Raw genomic sequence first — 22,377 nt, forward strand, 5'->3', positions numbered from 1 at the left:
TGCACTACGAAATAACTGTGTACTCGGACCATGTACACCCAGAGTTGACCTATTGCTTATAGTATGCTAGAAATAGACCAAACCGTAAAAACTTAATATTGACTAATGAACCACGAAAATGAGGTCAAGATCAAAGGAACTCTGCCAGACAGATATAAACAACTTACAATTATTCCATGCATAAAAAATAGTTGACCGTATTGAATATACTATCAAAGAAACAGACTTAACCATGAAAACTCAACATTGATCAATTAACCCTGACAGACAGACATGAAAAACTTAGTCATTCCATTTACCAAATAAAATTGACCTTATAGGATTAAAAAAAAACAACTAAAACACAAAAATTTTACATTTACAAATGAACTGTCGCTTTTGCAGGCTCGAAAAAAAATGGCTAAATAAGCCATCAAAATTGAAAAAAAAACAAAAAAAACAAAAAACCAGACATATACATACTTGAATCTCAGCTGCTCTAAAAATATAGTCATTTTTTTTAACAGTTAATACTCAGTATGTTCATATGTACACAGACATGATAATTATTGTGAAATATATTTCAGTGTGCATAGATTTAGAAGCTAATCTGGCTAGTTCCGGTTTGGGAGGCCAGTGAATTAGGAAAGAATTGGTACAAAAATTCCAATATTTCCAAAAATATCGTAGTTGATTGGCACTGATTTGTTTTGAGTCATTGCTAATATAAATTTCATAAAAACCTAAGAAGTAATTTAGGCATGTAAAACTGAGCAGTCATACATCAAATATTAGGACATTTAAGAAATACACAAATAAAATGCTCCGCTGGGCACAGCTTGATACGACCGCAGAGGTCAAACCCTGAACAGTTTGGGCAAGTATGGACACAACATTCAAGCTTGATACAGCTCTGAATTTGGATTGTGATTAAATATTTGACACAGCATAGGTTTCTGACACAGAATGAATGTGGTCTAAGAACTTAAAAATTTTTAATTTACCTATTCAAACCATATCATTATTATTTGCTTTATATATAAATCGGAAATAACCAACTTAAAATGGAAAATTTTAAAGAAAAAAAAAAAGGAAAATAAGGAAAAAAATGCTTGTTTTTTGCCATTTTTTGGCCCCTAATTCCTAAAAATTTTGAGGCAATTACCCCCAAAATCAATCCCAGCCTTCCCTTTGTGGTATGGTACCTTGCAGTACAATTTCAGAGAGATCCATACACTTAAACACAAGTTATTGACTGGAAACTAGAAAAATGCTTATTTTTGGGCCCTTTTTCCTAAATGTTTTGGGCAATTACTCCTAAACTCGATTCCAGCTTTCCCTTTGTGATATGGAACCTTGTAGTACAATTTCAGAAAGATCCATACATCTACATACAAGTTATTGTCATGAAACTAGAAAAATGCTTGTTTTTTGCCCCTTTTTTGGTCCCTAATTCCTAAATTTTAGGCAATTACCCCCAAAATCAATCCCAGCATTCCCTTTGTGATATGGAACCTTGTGGTAAAATGTCATAGAGATCCACACACTAACACACAAGTTATTGTCTGGAAGTTACAAAAATGCTTATTTTTGGCCCCTTTTTCCTCAACTGTTGGTACCATAACCCCCAAAATCAATCCCAACCTTCCTTTTGTGGTATTGAACCTTATGATAAAATTTCATAGAGATCCATTCACTTAAACTAAAGTTATAGTGTGAAAACCAATGTGTCTTCGGACGATGACGACGCGACGCCAACGTCATACCAATATACGACTGCAAAATTGTCGTATAAAAAATTGCATGACTAATTTCAAAATATGTACATTTGTATCTAAAATATTGTCAAAAGTCCAACATAGTTATTGTAGCATACAGTGTGTTTGCAAACACAAATACAGCTATATACTCCAGTTTTTTTCTCCTGAAAATGCAGCATGTTAATACATGTATGTAGAATTCTGAGAGTTTATGATTTATATTAATATTTGAACTCAAACATAAATAAGTCTTTTATTTCCTCTGTGACAAAATAATTCCGTCAACAGTTCTTCACCACGATGTAAGACTATCTTTCCCATCGGAATGAGCAACTTTATTTCTGAAACAAGTAAATGACAAATTATGTGACCTTAATATATATATGAAGATTTGTGCACATACTGATAAAAGATATTCAATAAGACAATATTATATATAACCAGACTTATTAGGTATCAGATCACCTTGAAATGACGATGCTACAAAACAGGTTTAAAAATAATATGAGTCTAAAAAATTGTGTGCAACGTTCAGAAATTTCCCTCAGACGCTATTTCCTGCTATAAAAGCTTCTATCAAAGTTTCAGAACATTCATTGGAGATCTAACAAAATTATTGATTTCTAAAATATTCAATCCCTGACTGTATGCATGTATGTATAGGTAAATAACGGAAAAATAAAAAAAAATATTTTGAAATGTTTGCTTCAATTATTATCTTTTAATCACCAAAAAGCCTCAACAAGTTTGACACTTGTTGATCTTTGAAATTTTTAACCCCAGATTGTATGTTAAGTTTAACATTTCTCAGTAAAATGCAGAAAAATATTTAAAACAAAATTTTTCTCTTCAAATTTTTCCTTGGATATTGTCTATTTGATCAAGAAGAGGCTTCTGTCTAAGTTTAGTAAAATTCCATGGAAGTTATTGATGTCTTAAAAAACCACAGACTGAACCTAAATGTTGACGCCTTCGACAAAGGATTGCGGTCTTGCTTCTGCGACAAAATGTCACAGGCTCAACAAATAAATTGTTGAAACTGTCTTGCCTGTATGTAATTTTGATAGTATAAAGCAAACTTTGAGACAATATGGAAATATTTTAACATGTAAACTATGCAAATCTATCAATGTCAATTCACCATGACTGAGGGGTAGGCCATATAATCTTAATTGAAATGAGACTTGCAAATGCTTATAATATAACTGCATATCAAATATCATTGACCTAATTACCATTATTAGTTCATCTTAAACTAACCCAATAACAAACTTTAACATATAAACGATGTAAAAATTTCAAAGTCAATAGACTAAATAATCTCTATGAAAATGAGATGTGCCAATACTAAACAATGCATACCCAATATCATTGATTTACCATAAGTGGCTCCCCCTTAACTGACCTAATAACAACTTTTACATGTAAACTAAGCAAAAGTTTCAAAATCAATAGAGCATGACTGAGAGGTAGAGGCCAATTGATCTCCATAGAAACAAAATGTGCCAATGCTCAAGTAAATGCATACCAAATATCATTGACCTATCACTAGTTGTTCCCTATAAATTGACCTACATGTTATCAAAAATTAATTCATGGTTGACGTCTCCGTTGGCTGAAACAGCACCCTTTGCAACTTTAGTCGACTCGTTATTGGAGTTATTTCCCTTAAAAGATGTTTTTACTATTTTTGGGAGTTTTTGCCTATTACCTTTAAAAGTGTAGTAGATTCAAATGTAGATAGAAACTTTTAAAAGCAAAAATGATCAGCAGGACAAGATCTACAAATATGTTAACATGACTGAAAATGTCAGTTAACTCTTTATAGAATTATTGCCCTTTCATGATGATTTTTTCCAAAAAATGGCTTTTGTGGAAGATGCAGGTGAGCGACACAGGCTTTTTAAAGCCTCTAGTTTATCTTACCATTTCTATCCTATCTTTTAAAAATATCTTAAGTATTGTTCAAATCCAATTTTAGTTCATGTCTGAGAATACCATTACAGTAATAGTTGTCTCAGTTTATGTCCTAAATTGACATTTACAGTTACGTAATCTCAAAAACAAGAAATGTACCAACTTAATAGCTAGCACTGTTGCATATCCACAGAAACAGATCAAACTCATTTAAATTGTTAATTACATCCAAATTAGAGGCTGGTACTAGTCCATTTGAAACTGAGTGAGGCTGAGTTTGATTAGGAACGGTAGCAAGTGTTAACATTGCGTGTGCTTTTGGAGCGGGTAACTGCAGTTGAGGTGTAGTTGAAGGTTGAATTATATTCTGAATGGCTTGGCCCATTTGTTCCTTTTCTTGGTCAGACACACAATGGTAAACATCCAAAGAGTTTTGTGTCAGACAGATTTGTGTCCCGTCACAGCCATGATTTGAGAATCGGTAAATTTGTTCTTAAATAAAGCTGTTGTACCGGTGGCCCAAATTGAGTGATTTGTGTAGATCTTCGATAAACAGCAGGCTTTACTCAGTTTTGTTATAAATGAACTTATAGAGTCTTTACCAAGCCCCTGTTTAGTATACCACACAGCGTCATTGTCACAAAACCTATCTCTGGGACGCTGCCAAAGACGATTATTTTCAAGATGCAGTTTGGATAGAAGCTTTTAATACGATTTCACAGGGGCGAGTCCTTGTTTTCCATCATAAAACCACCAAAATTCTCCTTTTCATTGGATCTTCTATTTTAAACTAATTCATCCCTTGATTTTTTAACGAACTTTACTACAATATTAGGATTTACATCAACAATAAATGTGTTCTTTGTCATTTCTGGTATGTTTTCAAGCCCTCTTCGGCAAAAATACAGACGAATGTCCATTTGTACCTTGTTCAGCAACCCATATGGTGTGTCAGTTGTCAAATGAATACTTGAGTAAAGTTTGTGGATATCACACTCTTTAATTGCCGGGTAGTGCTGTACATCTCCCTTTCCAAGTGTTTTGAGCTCAGACATTACAGTCTTGAAGATTTCATTTGACGACAAAAAATCTGAGAGTGTCCAGATAAAAACGACTCAATACAGTATTCAGTTGACTCAGTGTGTAGTTTTCAAAGTGTGGTTCTTCTTCATTTTCGAAAACAGGTACGCCCTAAGCATACCTGTACGAACTGTGACACCCGTATATGACACGGAAACCCGGCGTAAAAATCATACTTTATCCGGGCGTCATTGCAGTGTTTAAGGAATGCATGTCCAGGCGTCAACCAGGCGTAAACCAGGCGGAAACCAAGCGTAACTGAGGCGGAAACCAGGCGTAATATTTAAATGAGTACGCCTGGTCCAGAGAAAACCAGGCGTAATATGCAAATGAGTACGCCGGGTCAATAAATAAACCAGGCATAATATCCTTACATAATACTACACTTATTTCAAATCAGTGTATTACCCAAGCTGTGTACTTTTGTGTATTTTATGCAAACTTCTGTACTGTTGCTTTAATTTCTCATTGTTTGACATAAAACTGGAAATATTAACCATTGAAGAAGCTAATATATAAATAAATACATTTTAGACAGACACTGGCTAAAATAAGTTTAAGTTTAAATAAGAATTATGACAATTAATTTTTCTTGAAATAAAACTTCTGCATTTTGATTAACTAAGTTTTTTATAAATTAATGTCCTTTAAAATATAAATGATAATACTGCAATTTAACTTCATGTAAAAAATTTTAATGTTATTATCCAAGGATAAAGGTTTTGGGATTTCAAAATTACTGTTAGAACTTAAAACTTAATAACTTAGGTAATATACTCACATAATTATTATTTACCATGTATTACTTTCCTTTTTTTTTTACAATTTTTATTAATCAATTTGATTCCATATTTCCAAATTCTTCCAAAAAGCACAAAACAAGCTAATTATCCCTGAATGTATGAAGCTGCCATAAGTCGAACTCTTGCAAACTAAAACCAAAGAGCCAAATTTTGAAAAAAAATTCCCATGATCCTTTAAACAAAGCATTATGGGTATTATGATTTACGCCATACCAACCGTTTTACGCCCGTAAGAAAATTTACGCCTTGCTTATTTTAATTTACGCCAGGTTTACCACTTTTTACTACGCCAGTAAGGACTACAAATTTACGTTTCCTGCTCCCTTACGCCTGGATCTAGACAGGTAACTACCACTTACGCCTGGTTTACGCCTTATTTCCAGGCGTAATACGCCTTATAATTTCATACGGGTATTTGCCCTTTTTACCAAAATTTCTGCTTCAGTATGAGAAGCAAATCTTTTCGTTGCCATTGTAGCAGACGTAAATAAATAGTTATTTCCCTTTTACTGCCTATGCAAGCAAAAACAATGCATTGAAAAAAATATAATAATAACTATTTTAATTACTTTTTTATATGTTTATAATGACAAAACCTTATTGACTCATCCCATCAAAGATGGGGTTACATTCGAATATAACACTGACATCTTGTATATCAAAGTAAAAATAAGTATGTGCCTTAACGAATGAATGTTGAATATACACAATACCCCAATTAAACAAAGTTAAAATACGTCAATTTTAAAATGATTTAAAAATAATGTATTAATGAAATGAGTTATTCAGGGAGGGATGGGGGGTATAATTCAGGGCTTCCAAAATTTCCTGACGACAGCCGGACATTTTTCAAAGAATTATTTATGACGGTCAATGATCAGCTGGATACTTAAATGTAACTGAGAGGATGCATAAATTGATATATGTGTCTAAATAATTAGTAGTGTTATATGCAATAAAATTATTTATAACTGTTTTGTTTTCTTCATTCTAAAAATAAATAAAATATTATCCTCGGTATTGTGTCATTTTTCTGTGTATCGTAATACAGTAACCATCATTGCATCAATCAGCTTCAGTACCTGACTGTTCTCATGTTTTTGTTTCTGTTTATATAATCTATCTTCTCTCTGTGAGTACTTAACACTTTGTAAATTAAGGCCATCTTATTTGAAACTGTTGATGTTGGCTTTAATTGCAGTACAACTTGATCATCAATACACGTGATACTTTTCTTTTTGTGTATTTATTACCTGACCACGTGACTTTTACAACTGATGCGGTATTTATAGATAACATTGAGGAGGCCCGATGAAGGATATTGTTTTAAACCGTGTAAAATCTACTGAACAGTGATAACATTTTTCTTTGTACAATTTCCCAACCTGATTTAGAAAATAAGGAATAAATAAAAACATACTTAGTTGATAAATAATTTAATGAATAACAACATGATATTTTATGTAAGCATATAACAACAATAAAATGTCAGAAGAGCACAATGCTGACAAACACACGCAATAAATATTACAATGAGCACATTGAAAAGAAGCACAGATCACAGCACAAGATTAGAGTTCATTTAGTCTAATTAAAGATTTTACATTCATGAGCTTGCTAAATGCATTGTTCTGATAAACATGGCGGTTACGAACGGATTGCCATTTGCGGATAGCAGGAACAGGGTCAAAGTCTTTAACATCTACACCTACTAAGCTTATCCTCATAAGTTGATCTAAAGCGTCAATACCTAGACTACACCTTAGTCGATCATAATTCCCACGGCGGGACTTAACTTTACGTCGGACATCACCTCTTTCTCTATAACATCGGAAATTGTCTGAATAAATTCGGAGCAGGCATTGTTCTCTTGATATAATTTAGAAGTGATCACGGCACCATTTAACTTAGTTAAATTATTTATTGACTGAAATTTGTCCATTGGTTTTTCCTATATATTTTAGTAAATTTTCCCCTTGAGAGTACCCCAGTATTTAACACGATGTACAGTGTTAAATAAAATAATATATATCATACTTATTCATTTATAAATATCCTTATTTGAAGAATAACTTTTAAATATCAGGATAATTTTAAAACTGAATGCTCATTTAAAATAATATCTATAAAGCGTAATTAAATAGGATGTTGTTCCATACACGCTTACATGTTTGACCTCGTTTACCGGATTACCTTTATGTACATTGTTATGCATCATTAATTCTATTGATAAAGATAAGCTAAGGACACCTCATCAAAGGTAACAAACCTGTAATCAGTGAATGATTTATGGCTTCAATATAACTTATTGAAGGGATAATTGTTTGACAGCTTGTTGTTATTTAAATAAAAGAAAACGTGTTTTTTCTACTTTTTATTGATGTACACAAGCTAAAGACCAAGCCGTACATTTATGTACCCAGAGGATTAGACTAACTGAGACACTTCAAAGTATCTGAAATATGCTGCTTCTGTTTTATTAAACCCAATTATGACCGAAATATCTTTGTGAAATAGATTGCCACAATTATAAACTAAAATGCCCAAACGGACATGCCCAAAGCCCCAAACGGACATTTTTATCGATCGATAGTTGGTAAAAATTGAAATGACCGTTTCATGAAAATGCCTTGAATAACAAAATGTGGCACACCAATTCTATTTGACCGTTTGAGGCTGAGAGCAGCCGGTCTTTTTATGAAAGTTTCGGTCAAGTCCGGAATATATGACCGTTTTGGAAGCCCTGGTATAATTTCAGTTCCCAAATTTTCCTGACAGTTTCTATCTGCAACTGAAGCGCCTTCTGAGATCAGATAACAACAGGGAAAGGAACTAACTTTGTACTAATATTTCTCCAACAAGTCATAGAGTTATTCCGCTTTCTATAGTATCGCCAAGTTTGCCAAAAAATCATTTTTAGTAAAAATTATCATATTTCAATTACTTTTTTAATAGAAAAATGAATATATTACACATTTAATTAAGTTTATTAATGGAAATTTATGTAAATGTATTATTTTTTATTGCAGCCCGTAGTTAAATATTACTTTTTTTTTTATCAATTAATTGAATCAATCATTGGGGCGTTATTTACACCTGGGTAGTTAACCAATCAGATTGCGAGATTCTTCCTTCATAAGAAATAAAAAGCTTTATACAATGACTTTACTCTATTGATTCACCTGTAGCTGTCTCTTTTTCCAATGCATTCCTTTGTGACAATTACAGAGGTGACCAAAAAGTAAGAAGATTGTCATTGGTCAAAAGACTTTCCCTGAATGTGAAGGAATGTTGAGTGATGAGTAAAAGTAGGAAAACTTGTTTACGGATAGAAACTCAAGACTTACTTTTTTAATCCAGGACTGTGTCTGAAATAAAAAAAAGAATAATCCTATAATGAGTAAAAGACAGGCAAAAGATACCAAAGGGATATTCAAACTCATAAGTCCAAAATAAACTGACAACGCCATGGCTCGTGTTGCTCATGTTAGTACAAACCCGGTAATAAGTCTAATTCGGTAGGTCACATTCAGGGAAAAGGGGACCGGATTGTAGTTACGACATTTGGAACATATCCGCTATCATCTGTGAAAAAAGTAAATCAATCTATAATTAAAACACAATTTAGTGTGATACTTAATTACTTATTTAATAAAAACTTTAAAAATCCATCTTATTTTAGTGATGGATGTACACATGGTCCCTCATTTCAGATTTGTTTTGTTCTGTCAAACTTAGCCACATTGAGTTTAAAGACACTAATTTAGCAAATTGTTCCCTAATGTCAAATATTGTGGTAAATACTTAATAGCTTTTGTTATAAAAATAATTTTTTTTGAGAAATATCTGTTTTTGCCAGGATTTAAATGAAAATGGATTTATATATGTAATTTACTTTGAAATAAACAAGAATGTGTCCATAGTACACGGATTCCCCACTCGCACTATCATTTTCTATGTTCAGTGGACTGTGAAATTGGGGTCAAAACTCTAATTTGGCATTAAAATTAGAAAGATCATATCATAGGGAACATGTGTACTAAGTTTCAAGTTGATTGGACTTCAACTTCATCAAAAACTACCTTGACCAAAAACTTTAACATGAAGGACCAAAAACTTAAATCTGAAGCAGCACAGACCAAAAAACCTAATGCCCCATAGGTGGGGCATAAAAATCCAAATTTTTTAAACATATATTTTTAAAATTTGTAAGTCTCATTATATCTAAGTTTCATCAAAATTGGTCCAGTAGTCTCTTAGGATTGCCTCTGACTCTGGAGGTGAGCACACTATCATAATACAATCGAGGCACTTGATACACTAAAAAGGTTAACACACAATGGGAATTATTATTTTTCCAGTTAAGTATACATATGTTTACGAAAAAAAATGGAAGAAAACATGTGTTCATGACATTTCATACTTGATATTCAAACTTATAGTAGATAAGTAAATAGTTAGCGTCTACAATTATTACCTTGTATCAACCTCAGGTAAAGGCAAACTCCTAAAAGAGACCATAGAAAATATAAACAAAATAATAAATCAAAGATTATGACCAGATTATTGTTCAATAAAATATATATATCATTAAATGGACTCAATTTTTTTCAAGCTACTGAGTAGTCAACATCTAAAATTTTTGAATAGCTGAGTGATTGAACATATATATATCATTCAAAACAAAAGGTTATCCTTTTTTAGTTTATACATGTACTAATTTGTATGTTTTTTAATGGAAATATATGGTGCATCAGACATTGTCAACTGATAGCATGACCTCATTAATATCATTGATAAACGGGTATATGAAATGAATAATGGAAATATCAATTTGGCAGTTCTTCTGGATTTTTAAAAAGCTTTTGATGTTGTTGATCATGAAATTGTATGCAATAAACATTTTGTTTGTTTTGGACACAAATGCTCGTCCATCATATTTTAAACTGCTATATAGACTTGTATGCAATTAAAAGTACAAGGTGCTTTTCAAATTAGTACTGTTATTGACCTGGAAAAAGACTCTAAAGGAATATAATGTACCAGAATAACACATAGCAAGAAATAATTATCCATGATTTAATTTTGGTCTATTTGTAAAAAGTTTCTTTGGTCATATTTTGTATTTTGTATTGTGTTCACTTTAGAATTTAAAAATATTAAAAATAATGTTTTGCTCAATTTCTTGCTCAGACCATAAATATTTTCGATGCACATATTTCATATCCTAATTTGTATGTTTTTTTTTAAAAGGAAATATATGGTGCATACTAAAATGTGACATGCAAGCAGAAATTTTTCTATATTTCCTGCCTTTTGGAAAAAAGAATAAAGAGACAGTACATAATAAATTTCAGTTGGTTGGCCTTTCGTGTACCCAAGGCAGGTGAGGAAGTCAACTTAGGAGCACTGTGATTGGATGTAAGGGTATTATATATTTTTTTTATTTATTTATGAATAACTGCAGTGTATATATTTACAAATATAAATTTTGAAACACATTGAAATATTATCATGAGAATTATTCGAAAAGGCTTCCAAATTTTCATAAATTTGATGTAAAATGACAGGGGCATGAATACCATAAACAAGCTCTGTTTGAAGATGGTCATGCTACCATTTTTTGACTTCAATTTCTTAAACAGAATAATAAAGATCTAATATCACACATAGCTGTTTTGTCCAGGTTTTTACGGACAGGTGAACATTTCATACAGTTTAAAGTTAGTTGTAGGGTTCTCCACAGCATTGTTAAGTAATAATTCATGTTTAACCTTTTTTTACTACCTGTTTAAGGGATTTTCATTTTACTTGTATTTCAATTGGTTTAAAAATTTATATAGTTAAAAGAAAGAAAGTCCAATAAATATATATTTTATTTTAGTCATAGAAAAATTTGCTTTTAAATTTTAATGGTGTCTATTTTGGATAATGATATTCAGATTTAGTATTTTTAGTAATAAGTTCAGCGATTTTTGCAAAAAGTTACAAAATATTTTCCAAGTTTCAAATAAAAGATGTTTCTTCTTTCAGAGAAATAAGCTGAATGACTGCATGTCCAAGTTCATGCAATAATCTGATCTTAATTGTCCCTCCCAATAGCTGGCTAATCCACTTCCTTATTTGACCATAGCATACATTGGCCTCAGGCAGGAGATAAAGTTTCTACACTCATGATGTACAATACTGCCCTAGACCCCAGATGGCTAATCCCCAGATAAAATTACTACACAGTAGATATTACTTAATCCTCAATGATTATCTGAACTTGCAGACAAAAATGTTTTTATTTCCAATAAATTTATTTCTTATATATATGTTTTGTACATAAACTGCTGATTTAAGATTACAAATAGGTAACAATGATAAGTGACTTACCGTTTATCTTCAACATCTTTACACTTATGTATCTTCATCTTTCTGTAATGTTTTGCTAGTTTTGTTGCAAATATAATACTTGGAATAAAAAAGAAAACACACCATCCTACTCCAAACCAAAATCCATTCTAAAATAGATCAGTAAAATTAGGGTTTAGAACAATCATTAGCAAATAGTTTAAATAAAAGAGTGTCTCAGTGGTTACAAAAATCAAATAGGAATAAGTAATATTCATTTTTAAATCGTCTTATCAAAGTACTTCATTTTTTGTCCTTATGAAAAGCTCACTGGATGCCAGAAACAACTTGCCATGAAAATGACTATAATTTACAAAAATAAATGGGTATTAAATCAAACTTGCATACATTCATTTCAATTTTGAATTCATTTTGAAATGGTGATTGCACTGTACATGTAATGAAGCAACAGGAACTACATTCAAAATTTTACACTATTTTAATACTTCAAAAATATGTTTAAGCCAAATAGTTGAATTATTTGTTTCATAACCATATCTTTATGGGAGAATTTATTTCCAAATGTCAATTAATAGTTGTCTTTTTTGTTAGCTCACCTGGCCCAAAGGGCCAAGTGAGCTTTTCTCATCACTTGGCGTCCGTCGTCGTCGTTAACTTTTACAAAAATCTTCTTCTCTGAAACTACTGTTCCAAATTTAACCAAACTTGGCCACAATCATCATTATGGTATCTAGTTTAAAACATGTGTCCGATGACCCCGCCTGCCAACCAAGATGCCCAACATGGCTAAAAATAGAGCATAGGGGTAAAATGCAAGTTTTGTCTATTATCTTGAAAACCACTATAAACAGAGAAAATCTGACAAGGGCAGAAATGTTTGGAATGATGAGATATACCTATTGTACATTTACTTCCAAACTGTCAGATGACTAATTATAGGAGTCATTGCCCTTACATGACGATTTTTTAACCAACTTTTAAATTTTTGCTGAAAATTATGATAGAGAGAAACTTTACATAGCAAAAATGATCAGCAAGATAAGTTCTTCAAATAAGTCAAATGGTTGAAATCGTCTGATGACCCCTCATTGTAGTTATTGCCCTTTAATGACGATTTTTACTAATCTTTTGTGTTTTTGCTTAATATCTGAAAAAGTATAATAGATAGATAGAAACTTAAATTGGCAAAAATGATCACCAAGACAAGATCTACAAATAAATCTAATAGTTGAAATCGTCTGATGACCTCTTATTGGAGTTATGGCCTATTAATGATGGCTCTGACAATTTTTTGTTTTTTTTGCCTTATATCTGAAAAACTATAATAGATAGATAGAAACTCAAGTAAAAAAAACGATCAGCAAGACAAGATCTACAAAAAAGTCAACATTGGTTATTGGAGTTGTTGTCTTTAATAACCATTTTTATCATTTTTACAGCGGATGACCGTGAGGGCATTCCGGTGTATTGCTATCGCCTAGATTGCCATTACGTAACTTTCATGTTGGGTTTTTAACCGATATATAAACATGATGAATACGCAGACATCATCAAGTGCAAAATAACATTCCTTATCGCTTGTTATAAATTCATTTCTTCGATGAATACTCATCAAATACTTTTTAAAGAAGATAAATTAATAATATTAAAATGTTTTGTTATATATATAAGTAAAAAATTATTAATATCTATGCACACACATGCAGAAGAATATCTCAAGAAAGTTTGCATTCTCAAGGAATGATAACTCTGCATGGGAGATTAAACATTTTTTGCGGGAAAATACGAATGCCTAATCAAATCCAATCTATTAGAAAAATTGAATTATTACAGAAGAGTGTCCACCATGCACTGCACTGCACTATTATTGATATAATAGAATAGAATGATATACAAATGCATGAAAATTATATCTACATTGTTGAATATGTACATAGACTTAAGTGAGCGACACAGACTCTTTTGAGCCTCTATTTCTATTATTCTGCTGTAAATTACACATCAAAGATTTTACACTCACTCCTTTCCGCATAGTGCACAAATACAAATTATTATATATTGAGAAATGCATTTAAATTTTTCCAATAGGATGCTTTGAATTAAAACAACAATATGCTTGATATTGATATGTTTACACTGATTTCATTTCAAGATTATTTTGTATATAGTGAACTTTTATTATCTCGTCTTACAATCTAAAGTATTAATTCAGTTTCTTGTCACCTTGGTGGTCATGTGGTAGCGTGATTGCCTAGAGTGCGGGAGGTGGAGGGTTTCAAGCCCTGACAGGATCAACCCAAAGATTTTATAATTGGTATTTGCATCTAAAAAATTTAAGGATAAAGAAATGAAGGACCCCCATCCAGACTCCCCGATATAGCACCCATTTTAGGTACACACTGAAATCCTGACTGGACAACACTCTAGACCTTGACTTTTGTCTGAAACCCTGACTCAGTCCAGACGCCAAACCTAGACAAGGGAAATTATACATAAATTAGCAGTATAACATTTAATTTTCCTGGCATTAGGTTGCCCTTTTAAGTATCCAACTTAGGTGAAGGAAGTCAACTTTGAAATGCTGGGATTGGTGGAATATTGATGATAATATATATTTTTTTTATTCATTTGTGAATAATAAAAATTTGTATATTAACAAGATAAATTTTAAAACACATGCAAAATTTTTTGGGAAAACTAAAGGCTTAAGACTTTTCATAGATATAACTTGTTTTTACGTAATGCTTTATTTATTTCTTCTTTGTAATACATGTATAAAGTTGCTTCATATGTTTGTAATAAACAAAAACTTTATAAAACATTGGTGTATAATGTGTCATTATCACTGAGAAACTTAAACAATGAATTAAGAAGACATTTTTATAAATTAAATAAATGATGAATAATTTTTGTTATTAGTGGTATGTTGAGTAAATCCATTGAATTGACATTAAATCATTCATAAGTATTTGATTTATTAGTAATTTATTTATTTGACCCCAAAAAATGGAACTACAAAATCAGTGGCGGATCCAGGGGGGGTTCCGGGGGTTGGAACCCCCCCTTTTTTTTGACGATCAATGCATTTGAATGGGGACAAATAGTTGGACCCCCCCTTTTTTTTGACGATCAATGCATTTGAATGGGGACATATAGTTGGACCCCCCCCCCCTTTATCCTGGGTTAGGAACCCCTCTTTTATAAATGGCTGGATCCGCCCCTGAAAATGATAAAAATACTCCGCAGGGTGCAGCATAAACAACAGCTGAGGTCAAACCCTGAACAGTTGGGGCAATTATGGACACAACATTCAAGCTTGGTACAGTTCTGAATGTGGATTGTGATAAAATATTTGATGCAGCATAGCTTTCTGACACAAAATGAATGTTGCCTAAGAACTTTTGAAATTTGACATTACCTATTATGGTCCAATATTCAAAATCTAAATACATGGTAAGATTCAGCATATCAAAGAACCCCAAGAATTAAATTTTTGATGAAATCAAACACTGTTTAATTTTGGACCCTTTTGGACCTCAATATGGACCAATTTGATAACTGAGCCCAAAACCCATAATCTAAATAAAAGGTTAGATTCAGAATCTCAAAGAACCCCCTTTATTCAATTTTGTTGAAATCAAACAAAGTTTAATTTTGGACCCCAATTTGGACAAACTTGAAAACTGGACCCAAAATCAAAAATCTAAATACTTGTTTAGATTCAGCATATTAAAGAACACCAAGAACTAAATTTTTGTTAAAATGAAACTAAGTTTCATTTTGGACGCTTTGAACCTTAATGTGGACCAATTTGAAAACAAGGCCCAAAATCAAAAATTCTAAATACATTGTTAGATTCAGCATATCAAAAAACCCCAATAATTCAATTTCTGATTAAATCATAATAAAGTTTAAATTTGGACCCTTTGGACCTCAATGTGAATCTAAAAATGGAGCCCAAAATCCAAAATCTAAATATACCGTTAGATTCAGCATATTTAAGAACCTAAGAATTTAAGACTTTGAATTAAACCCCATTGAAATTGGTCAAGAAATAAGCAATTTATACAAAGTATTAGAAAAGTATTGTTTTTGGCCCATTTTTCCTAAACGGTTAGTGCCATAACCCAAAAAATCAATCACAACCTTCCTTTTGAGGTATGGAACCTTGTGGTACAATTTCATAGAGATCCATATACTTATACACAAGTTTAAACAGGGACTAAACTTAACTCTTTTTCTCCAGGGGCCAGCTGGGCCCCCAAAATATTTTTTTAGGGGCCCAGTTGAAATTTTAGGGGCCCAACCAATCTTTATACTAATAAAATAAAACTTAAATGTACATTTCATATACTAATAAAGCCTTTTTATGTAGTCCTATATGTAATGTTTGAGTCTGGTAAAGGTTATATGTGGTAACTTTATAATATTTGAATTATTGCCATCATAAATATATCATAAGATTTGACAATACTGAATATAGAATATTTCCCGCCAAAATTGTCTCCCTTCAATTTGAACTTACTGTTGACAATATAGCTGTTTCCATAAAATATTAAATGTTATTTCAAATCCAAGCCATCCTCTAATAAGTGTTGATCAAAAATATTATATAATTACTTTTCATGGAAGATTGGTTAGCATACTAGATATTATTATATTTATTTATGAGATTTTGCGTTTCATTTTTTCACTGAAGAACAAGTTGTGTTTACAAGTTTTTGTCAAAAACGGACTTGTAATGACTCCCTGAACAACTGGGATGTATCTCTAAAGTAATTCAGATTCAACAGCGTAAGGAAAACACTTAAAAATAATGAATTAATCGTAGAAGCTATAAAAAAGAAATTAGAAAACGTGTTTAGAGAAGTGGTATACATGTGTCAAATTGTGACTTCGCATCGAAAACTTAGTTGTCTGACTGGGTTTTGGTTATCAAAACGAAGGTCGTCGTTTTGATAATCAAAACCCAGTCAGACAACTGAGTTTTCGATGCGAAGTCACGATTTGTCGAAAAACTTAGTTGTCTGACTGGGTTTTGGTTATCAAAACCCAGTCAGACAACTAAGTTTTCGATGCGAAGTCACGATTTGACAGCGTCATAAATCTAAGAAATGTTGAGATAACACAACGTTATCTACTGGTTTCCGGAAATCCTTCATTCCATTTTTCCCGCTTTAATTAGACAATCGGGTTTCCGTTTGGGAACAGTTTTTATATATTGGTATGACGTTGGCGTCGTCGTCATCCCGAGACACATTGGTTTTCGCACTCTTACTTTAGTTTAAGTGAATGGATCTCTATGAAATTTTACCATAAGGTTCAATACCACAAAAGGAAGGTTGGGATTGATTTTGGGGGTTATGGTACCAACAGTTAAGGAATTAGGGGCCAAAAATAAGCATTTTTGTAACTTCCAGACATAACTTGTGTGTTAGTGTATGGATCTCTCCACAAGGTTCCATATCACAAAGGGAATGCTGGGATTGATTTTGGGGGTAATTGCCTCAAAGTTTTAGGAATTAGGGGCCAAAAAAAGAAGCATTTTTCTAGTTTCATGACAATAACTTGTGTGTAAGTGTATGGATCTTTCTGAAATTGTACTACAAGGTTCCATATCACAAAGGGAAAGCTGGAATTGAGTTTGGGGGTTATTGCCCAAAACGTTTAGGAATAAGGGGCCAACAATTAGCATTTTTCTAGTTTCCAGACAATAACTTGTGTTCAAGTGTATGGATCTCTCTGAAATTGTACTGAAAGGTACCATATCACAAGGGGAAGGCTGGGATTGATTTTGGGGGTAATTGCCTCAAAATTTTAGGAATTAGGGGCCAAAAAAACAAGCATTTTTCTAGTTTCAGGACAATAACTTGTGTGTAAGCGTATGGATCTTTATGAAATTGTACTACAAGGTTCCATAATAACAAAGGGAAAGCTGGGTTTGAGTTTGGGGGTAATTGCCCTAAACGTTTAGGAATTTGGGGCCAAAAAGGGGGCAAAAAACAAGCATTTTTCTAGTTTCCAGACAATTACTTGTGTTCAAGTGTACGGATCTCTCTGAAATTGTACTGCAAGGTACCATACCACAAAGGGAAGGCTGGAATTGAGTTTGGGGGTGATGAATCATAAGGGGGTTAAAAAAATTTGAGGATGGATTTTTTTCCCCTTTTTTTTCTTTAAAATTTTCCATTTTAAATTGGTTATTTCTGATTTATATATAAAAACAAATAATAATGATATGGTTTGAATAGGTAAATTAAAAATTTTTAAGTTCTTAGACCACATTCATTCTGTGTCAGAAACCTATGCTGTGTCAAATGTTTAATCACAATCCAAATTCAGAGCTGTATCAAGCTTGAATGTTGTGTCCATACTTGCCCCAACTGTTCAGGGTTGGACCTCTGCGGTCGTATCAAGCTGCACCCAGCGGAGCATTTTATTGTTTATGTCGTGGGGGAAAGGATAGACATGGGATTCAATGCAAAATATTTTTCGGTCGCCAGCTGGGCGATCAGGATGATTAATATATTTGCCCAGCCAAAAATCTGGTCGCATTGGGCGACCGTTAAGTTTAATCCCTGAGTTATTGTCCTGAAACAAGAAAAATGCTTGTTTTGCCTTTATTGGACCATAATTTCTAAACAGTTAAGACAATAACCGTCAAAATCAATCCCAACCTTCCTTTTATGGTATGGAACCCTATGGTACAATTTCATATGGATCCATAGACTTATACTCAAGTTATTGTCTGGAAACCAAATGTCTTCAAAAGACGACAACGGCATCCAATTATATGACCACAAAAATTTTGCAGTTGAATAAATATTCCTTATTCTCCCTCTTATTATAATTGTGGAAATCTGATTGTCCCACGTGATTTGTGGTTTAAAAAGTCTTAAATAAACAAGGGTTTGTTATTGTGGAGTATTGAGTTGTTAACGTTGAGTTGGGAGTTACAAAAGTTGGTTTTGGAGTATAAAAGTCGAGTTGGGAGTTAGAAAAGTCAAGTTGGGAGTTACAAAAGTTGGTTTGGGAGTATAAAAGTCGAGTTGGGAGTTAAAAAAGTTGAGTTGCCAGTTGAAAAAGTTGAGTTGCGAGTTAGAAAAGGCAAGTTGTCAGTTATAGAAGTCGAGTTGCCAGCAACATTGAACCATTTTTTCTATTATTCAAACACACCTACTGCTTTGTTATGACTTCCTGTCAATTGTTTTCTATCTGAACAGAATATACAGTGCCATAAAACATTTGAGGTAACAATAAGATTGATAGAAAACTAAGGTTTATTAGATCAATAATAGTGAAAGAGTTAAATGAGTGGTGACCTTGAGCTGTTTTCTGCTCTTTGGTCAGGTTGTTGTCTCTTTGACACATTCCCCGTTTCCATTCTCAATTTTATTTTATGAGGATACTTCTAGTCCTGGGACATCTCAGGTCACAAGCGTTGGTCTCACTGTTTTAACATTTGGGTTCTACATAAACTTTATAAAATGATTATTTCTTCCTTATACAAAAATGTTTTAGATTTTGAATTCAGTTGACAGTTTTGACCTTTCAACCCTTTACATTACACTTCCACACAATCTTATCAAATAAAAGTTCTCTGATTTAATTAAATGGTTGTTTGAAAGTTATGATTGTAAATTTATCTGCTGCAACTAATATTAAGCTGTCTTCTGTAATCTTCTGTAATGAAAAAGATACATACGCGGAAGGGAACTAATAAAGTGTTCAGACTTATCCAAGGTTATACTTATCCGAAGTTGAGTGTGTCGTCATAAATTTGGAATGCACGAAATACAGCATGAGATTTGGGTAAACTAGATATTTTGAACAGCGTGCCTTAATTATTTTCGGATATGACAATCTATGATTGTGTATTCAAGTTTTATATTATTTGGTACATCATAATAATTAAACACACAAGTACAGATACAAAACATTCAGAAATAAAACCAATACATAAATATGTACAAAGGTCAGTCACTATTAATTATGGAATCACTTGAGGAATGAAACATGCAAGTCTTGAAAGATCACTGATGAGGGTCTCTGCTTTGCTTTCAATTATTGTAAATTTGTCATTGTTGCCTTAATCCTTTTAATTATTGTAATTAATGAATTACAATTCTAAGGATTCATTTAATCTCAGCTTGGGTTATTTAAACTTGTTTCATTTTTATATATTACTGGTCATCATAAACATGTCATTTTAACTGTTAAACAAGTCTTTAATCACCTATGAAAATAACTAGGTTTCACAAGAAAACCATCAGATTTCAATTTTTGTTTTTTAGTAGAATTGAGAATGGAAACAGGGAATGTGTCAAAATTATACAATTACAAGAGACTATAAAATTTACTCTAGTTAACGGAGAATTTGAATCAACCGAGTTCGACTCATTGATCAAACAGAACCGGAACCAAAAAAATTGTTTGTTATAAATCATGTCAGTACCGATGTACTATCAAGAATTTTACTTGACTCATACAAGTTTTTGACACAACAAGGTTCAACTGAAATTGATTTTGTTATCAATAAATTAAAAGCAACATAATATTATGGTTATTATTAAAGATATGAACATTCACAGTACTACAATCTGGCGATGCTTATATTTTGGTCTTAGATACATGATTTTTTATTAGTTGTCATTGGCTGTCAACTAGCTTTCATTATTAAACTGCGAGAAACCTCAGATCGGTACTTTGTGTCTTTTGTGCTTTATATAGATCTGATAAGTAAAGCCCTTTTCAACTGATTTTTATAGTTTGTTCATAAGTTGAGCTGTTACACAAATGTCCCTGGTTAGGGGAGGGTTGGTGGGCCCGTAAACATGTTTAACCCGGCCACATTCTGTATGTGCCTGTCCCATAGTCCTTTGATTTTGTTTGTTATAAACATGATAAATATCTTTTTGTCGACCGTGGGAGACCCTCATGGGTAGTCAAGGTCGGTAACTATCTTTTAATAAGACAGATAAAAATACTTTGAATTTGACCATAGCTGTCATTTTAGTACCAGAATCTAAGACAAATGAGACAATTTCAATTTTGAAATTATAAATTTTCCCCACCTTAGTAGCCATATTCCAACTTCACCTGCACATGCAGTATACATTTCTCAACTCAAACCATATTCAGGAGCTTGAAGATGTCTGGGAAAATAATAAAGAGCCAGGGTCTCATCTTTTTTTCTCAAAAAGTATTTAGGCAATTTACTAAGACCTAATACTAGTAGATAAATATTGTCTAATTCACAAATAATACAGGATGGTCTTGTGTTAGAGATTCTAGGTGCTTACGTTGAGTATCAATTTATTTACTTTACAGTTTTTTTCCTTTATTTGTCTTTGTACTAATATGTTCCTTTTTGTCGTATGACTCTTGATGTGGCTAGGTATTTGTGCATCCAGCTATCTGGGTTTTGGTTTTGGGCATTTGTGATGAGGGTGGGTACAGAGGTACCATTTAGACACATAAGTTTTTAATGAGTTGTTTTCATTTTGTTAATCGTTTTATGTATATCTTACTTAATTTGTACTTTATCCGGAAAGTATATATAAAATTATGTTGTACTAAAAAAATTACTCTATGTACTATATAGCTATCAACTGCAAAAACTTTTTTTTATTACTGGTGTCATTATCAGATTTATTTGTATGTTTGTTTGAATTTTTAAGTCATTTGTGTTTACATGTCTGTGATTTATGTTAACCAATTATGTCTATTAGAGTTGCTCACCCAATTTTGTCAATAAAATATAAACAACTGTCATACAAAAAGTAAAATAACAAGAATACCGAACTCCAAGGAAAATTCAAAACGGAAGTCCCTTATCAAATAGCAAAAAAATAGGTAAAAATGTCAAAATTGGGGTACAGCAGTCCACAATGTGTTATAATCTTAATAACTACAAAAACAAATAACTATTTCAACAAAGAAAAATAAATGGCATATAGACAATCTATAGACAAGGTACATCAGGAAAAATGAAAGACAAGAATACGAAAATTACCATAACATAATAACGCAATGGCGGAATGTATAAATACCTAGCAACACCAAAAGAAAATATACCAAAAATGGACTAAACAGTAAAGGTTAGACACTGGTGACATTTTATAAAGTCTGAGTAGCAGCTGCAAGCTCTTGAATACAGAATGAGTTGAGAAATGTATATCCCATATGCAGGTGAAGTTGGTATATTGCTGCTAAGGTGGGGGAAATTTTAAAATTTCAAAATTAAAATCATCTCATTTGTCATAGATTCTGGTAATGAGATAACCACTTATGTCAAATTCGAGGTATAAGTCTAACAAGAGTGCACATGCTGAAATGTCTCGCCTACTATACTGACCATTGATTTTATGTTGATAGTACTACAAGTATCACATTAACATTTATGATCCAAGAAAATGAGGTCAAGGTTAGATAAACCAAGCCAGAAATACATGTACACCTTTAATACAATCATTCCATAA

At 32.3% G+C, this 22,377-nt stretch overlaps 1 protein-coding gene and 1 long non-coding RNA gene across 3 annotated transcripts in view; both read right to left on the bottom strand.

Moving 5' to 3' along the window:
- Positions 1 to 455: 455 nt before the first annotated feature.
- LOC127733190 (uncharacterized) overlaps positions 456 to 22,377 on the bottom strand; it is a 222,126-nt gene continuing 200,204 nt past the window's right edge. The window contains exon 2 of the long non-coding RNA XR_007996875.1: positions 456 to 1,494. This is a non-coding gene — a long non-coding RNA (uncharacterized LOC127733190). The remainder of the gene's footprint in view (positions 1,495 to 22,377) is intronic.
- LOC127733119 (prominin-1-like) overlaps positions 1,788 to 22,377 on the bottom strand; it is a 226,586-nt gene continuing 205,996 nt past the window's right edge. For both annotated transcript variants that reach the window (XM_052242417.1, XM_052242418.1), the window contains exons 24-27: positions 11,918 to 12,045; positions 10,017 to 10,046; positions 8,887 to 8,907; positions 1,788 to 2,080 (exon numbers count right to left, since the gene is read on the bottom strand). In XM_052242417.1, coding sequence (XP_052098377.1) covers positions 2,032 to 2,080; positions 8,887 to 8,907; positions 10,017 to 10,046; positions 11,918 to 12,045 — 228 coding nt within the window. In that variant the 3' untranslated portion in view covers positions 1,788 to 2,031. The remainder of the gene's footprint in view (positions 2,081 to 8,886; positions 8,908 to 10,016; positions 10,047 to 11,917; positions 12,046 to 22,377) is intronic.

The sequence above is a fragment of the Mytilus californianus genome, unplaced genomic scaffold (genome assembly GCF_021869535.1).
Source record: "Mytilus californianus isolate M0D057914Y unplaced genomic scaffold, xbMytCali1.0.p SCAF_3, whole genome shotgun sequence".
Taxonomy (NCBI): Eukaryota; Metazoa; Mollusca; class Bivalvia; order Mytilida; family Mytilidae; genus Mytilus; species Mytilus californianus.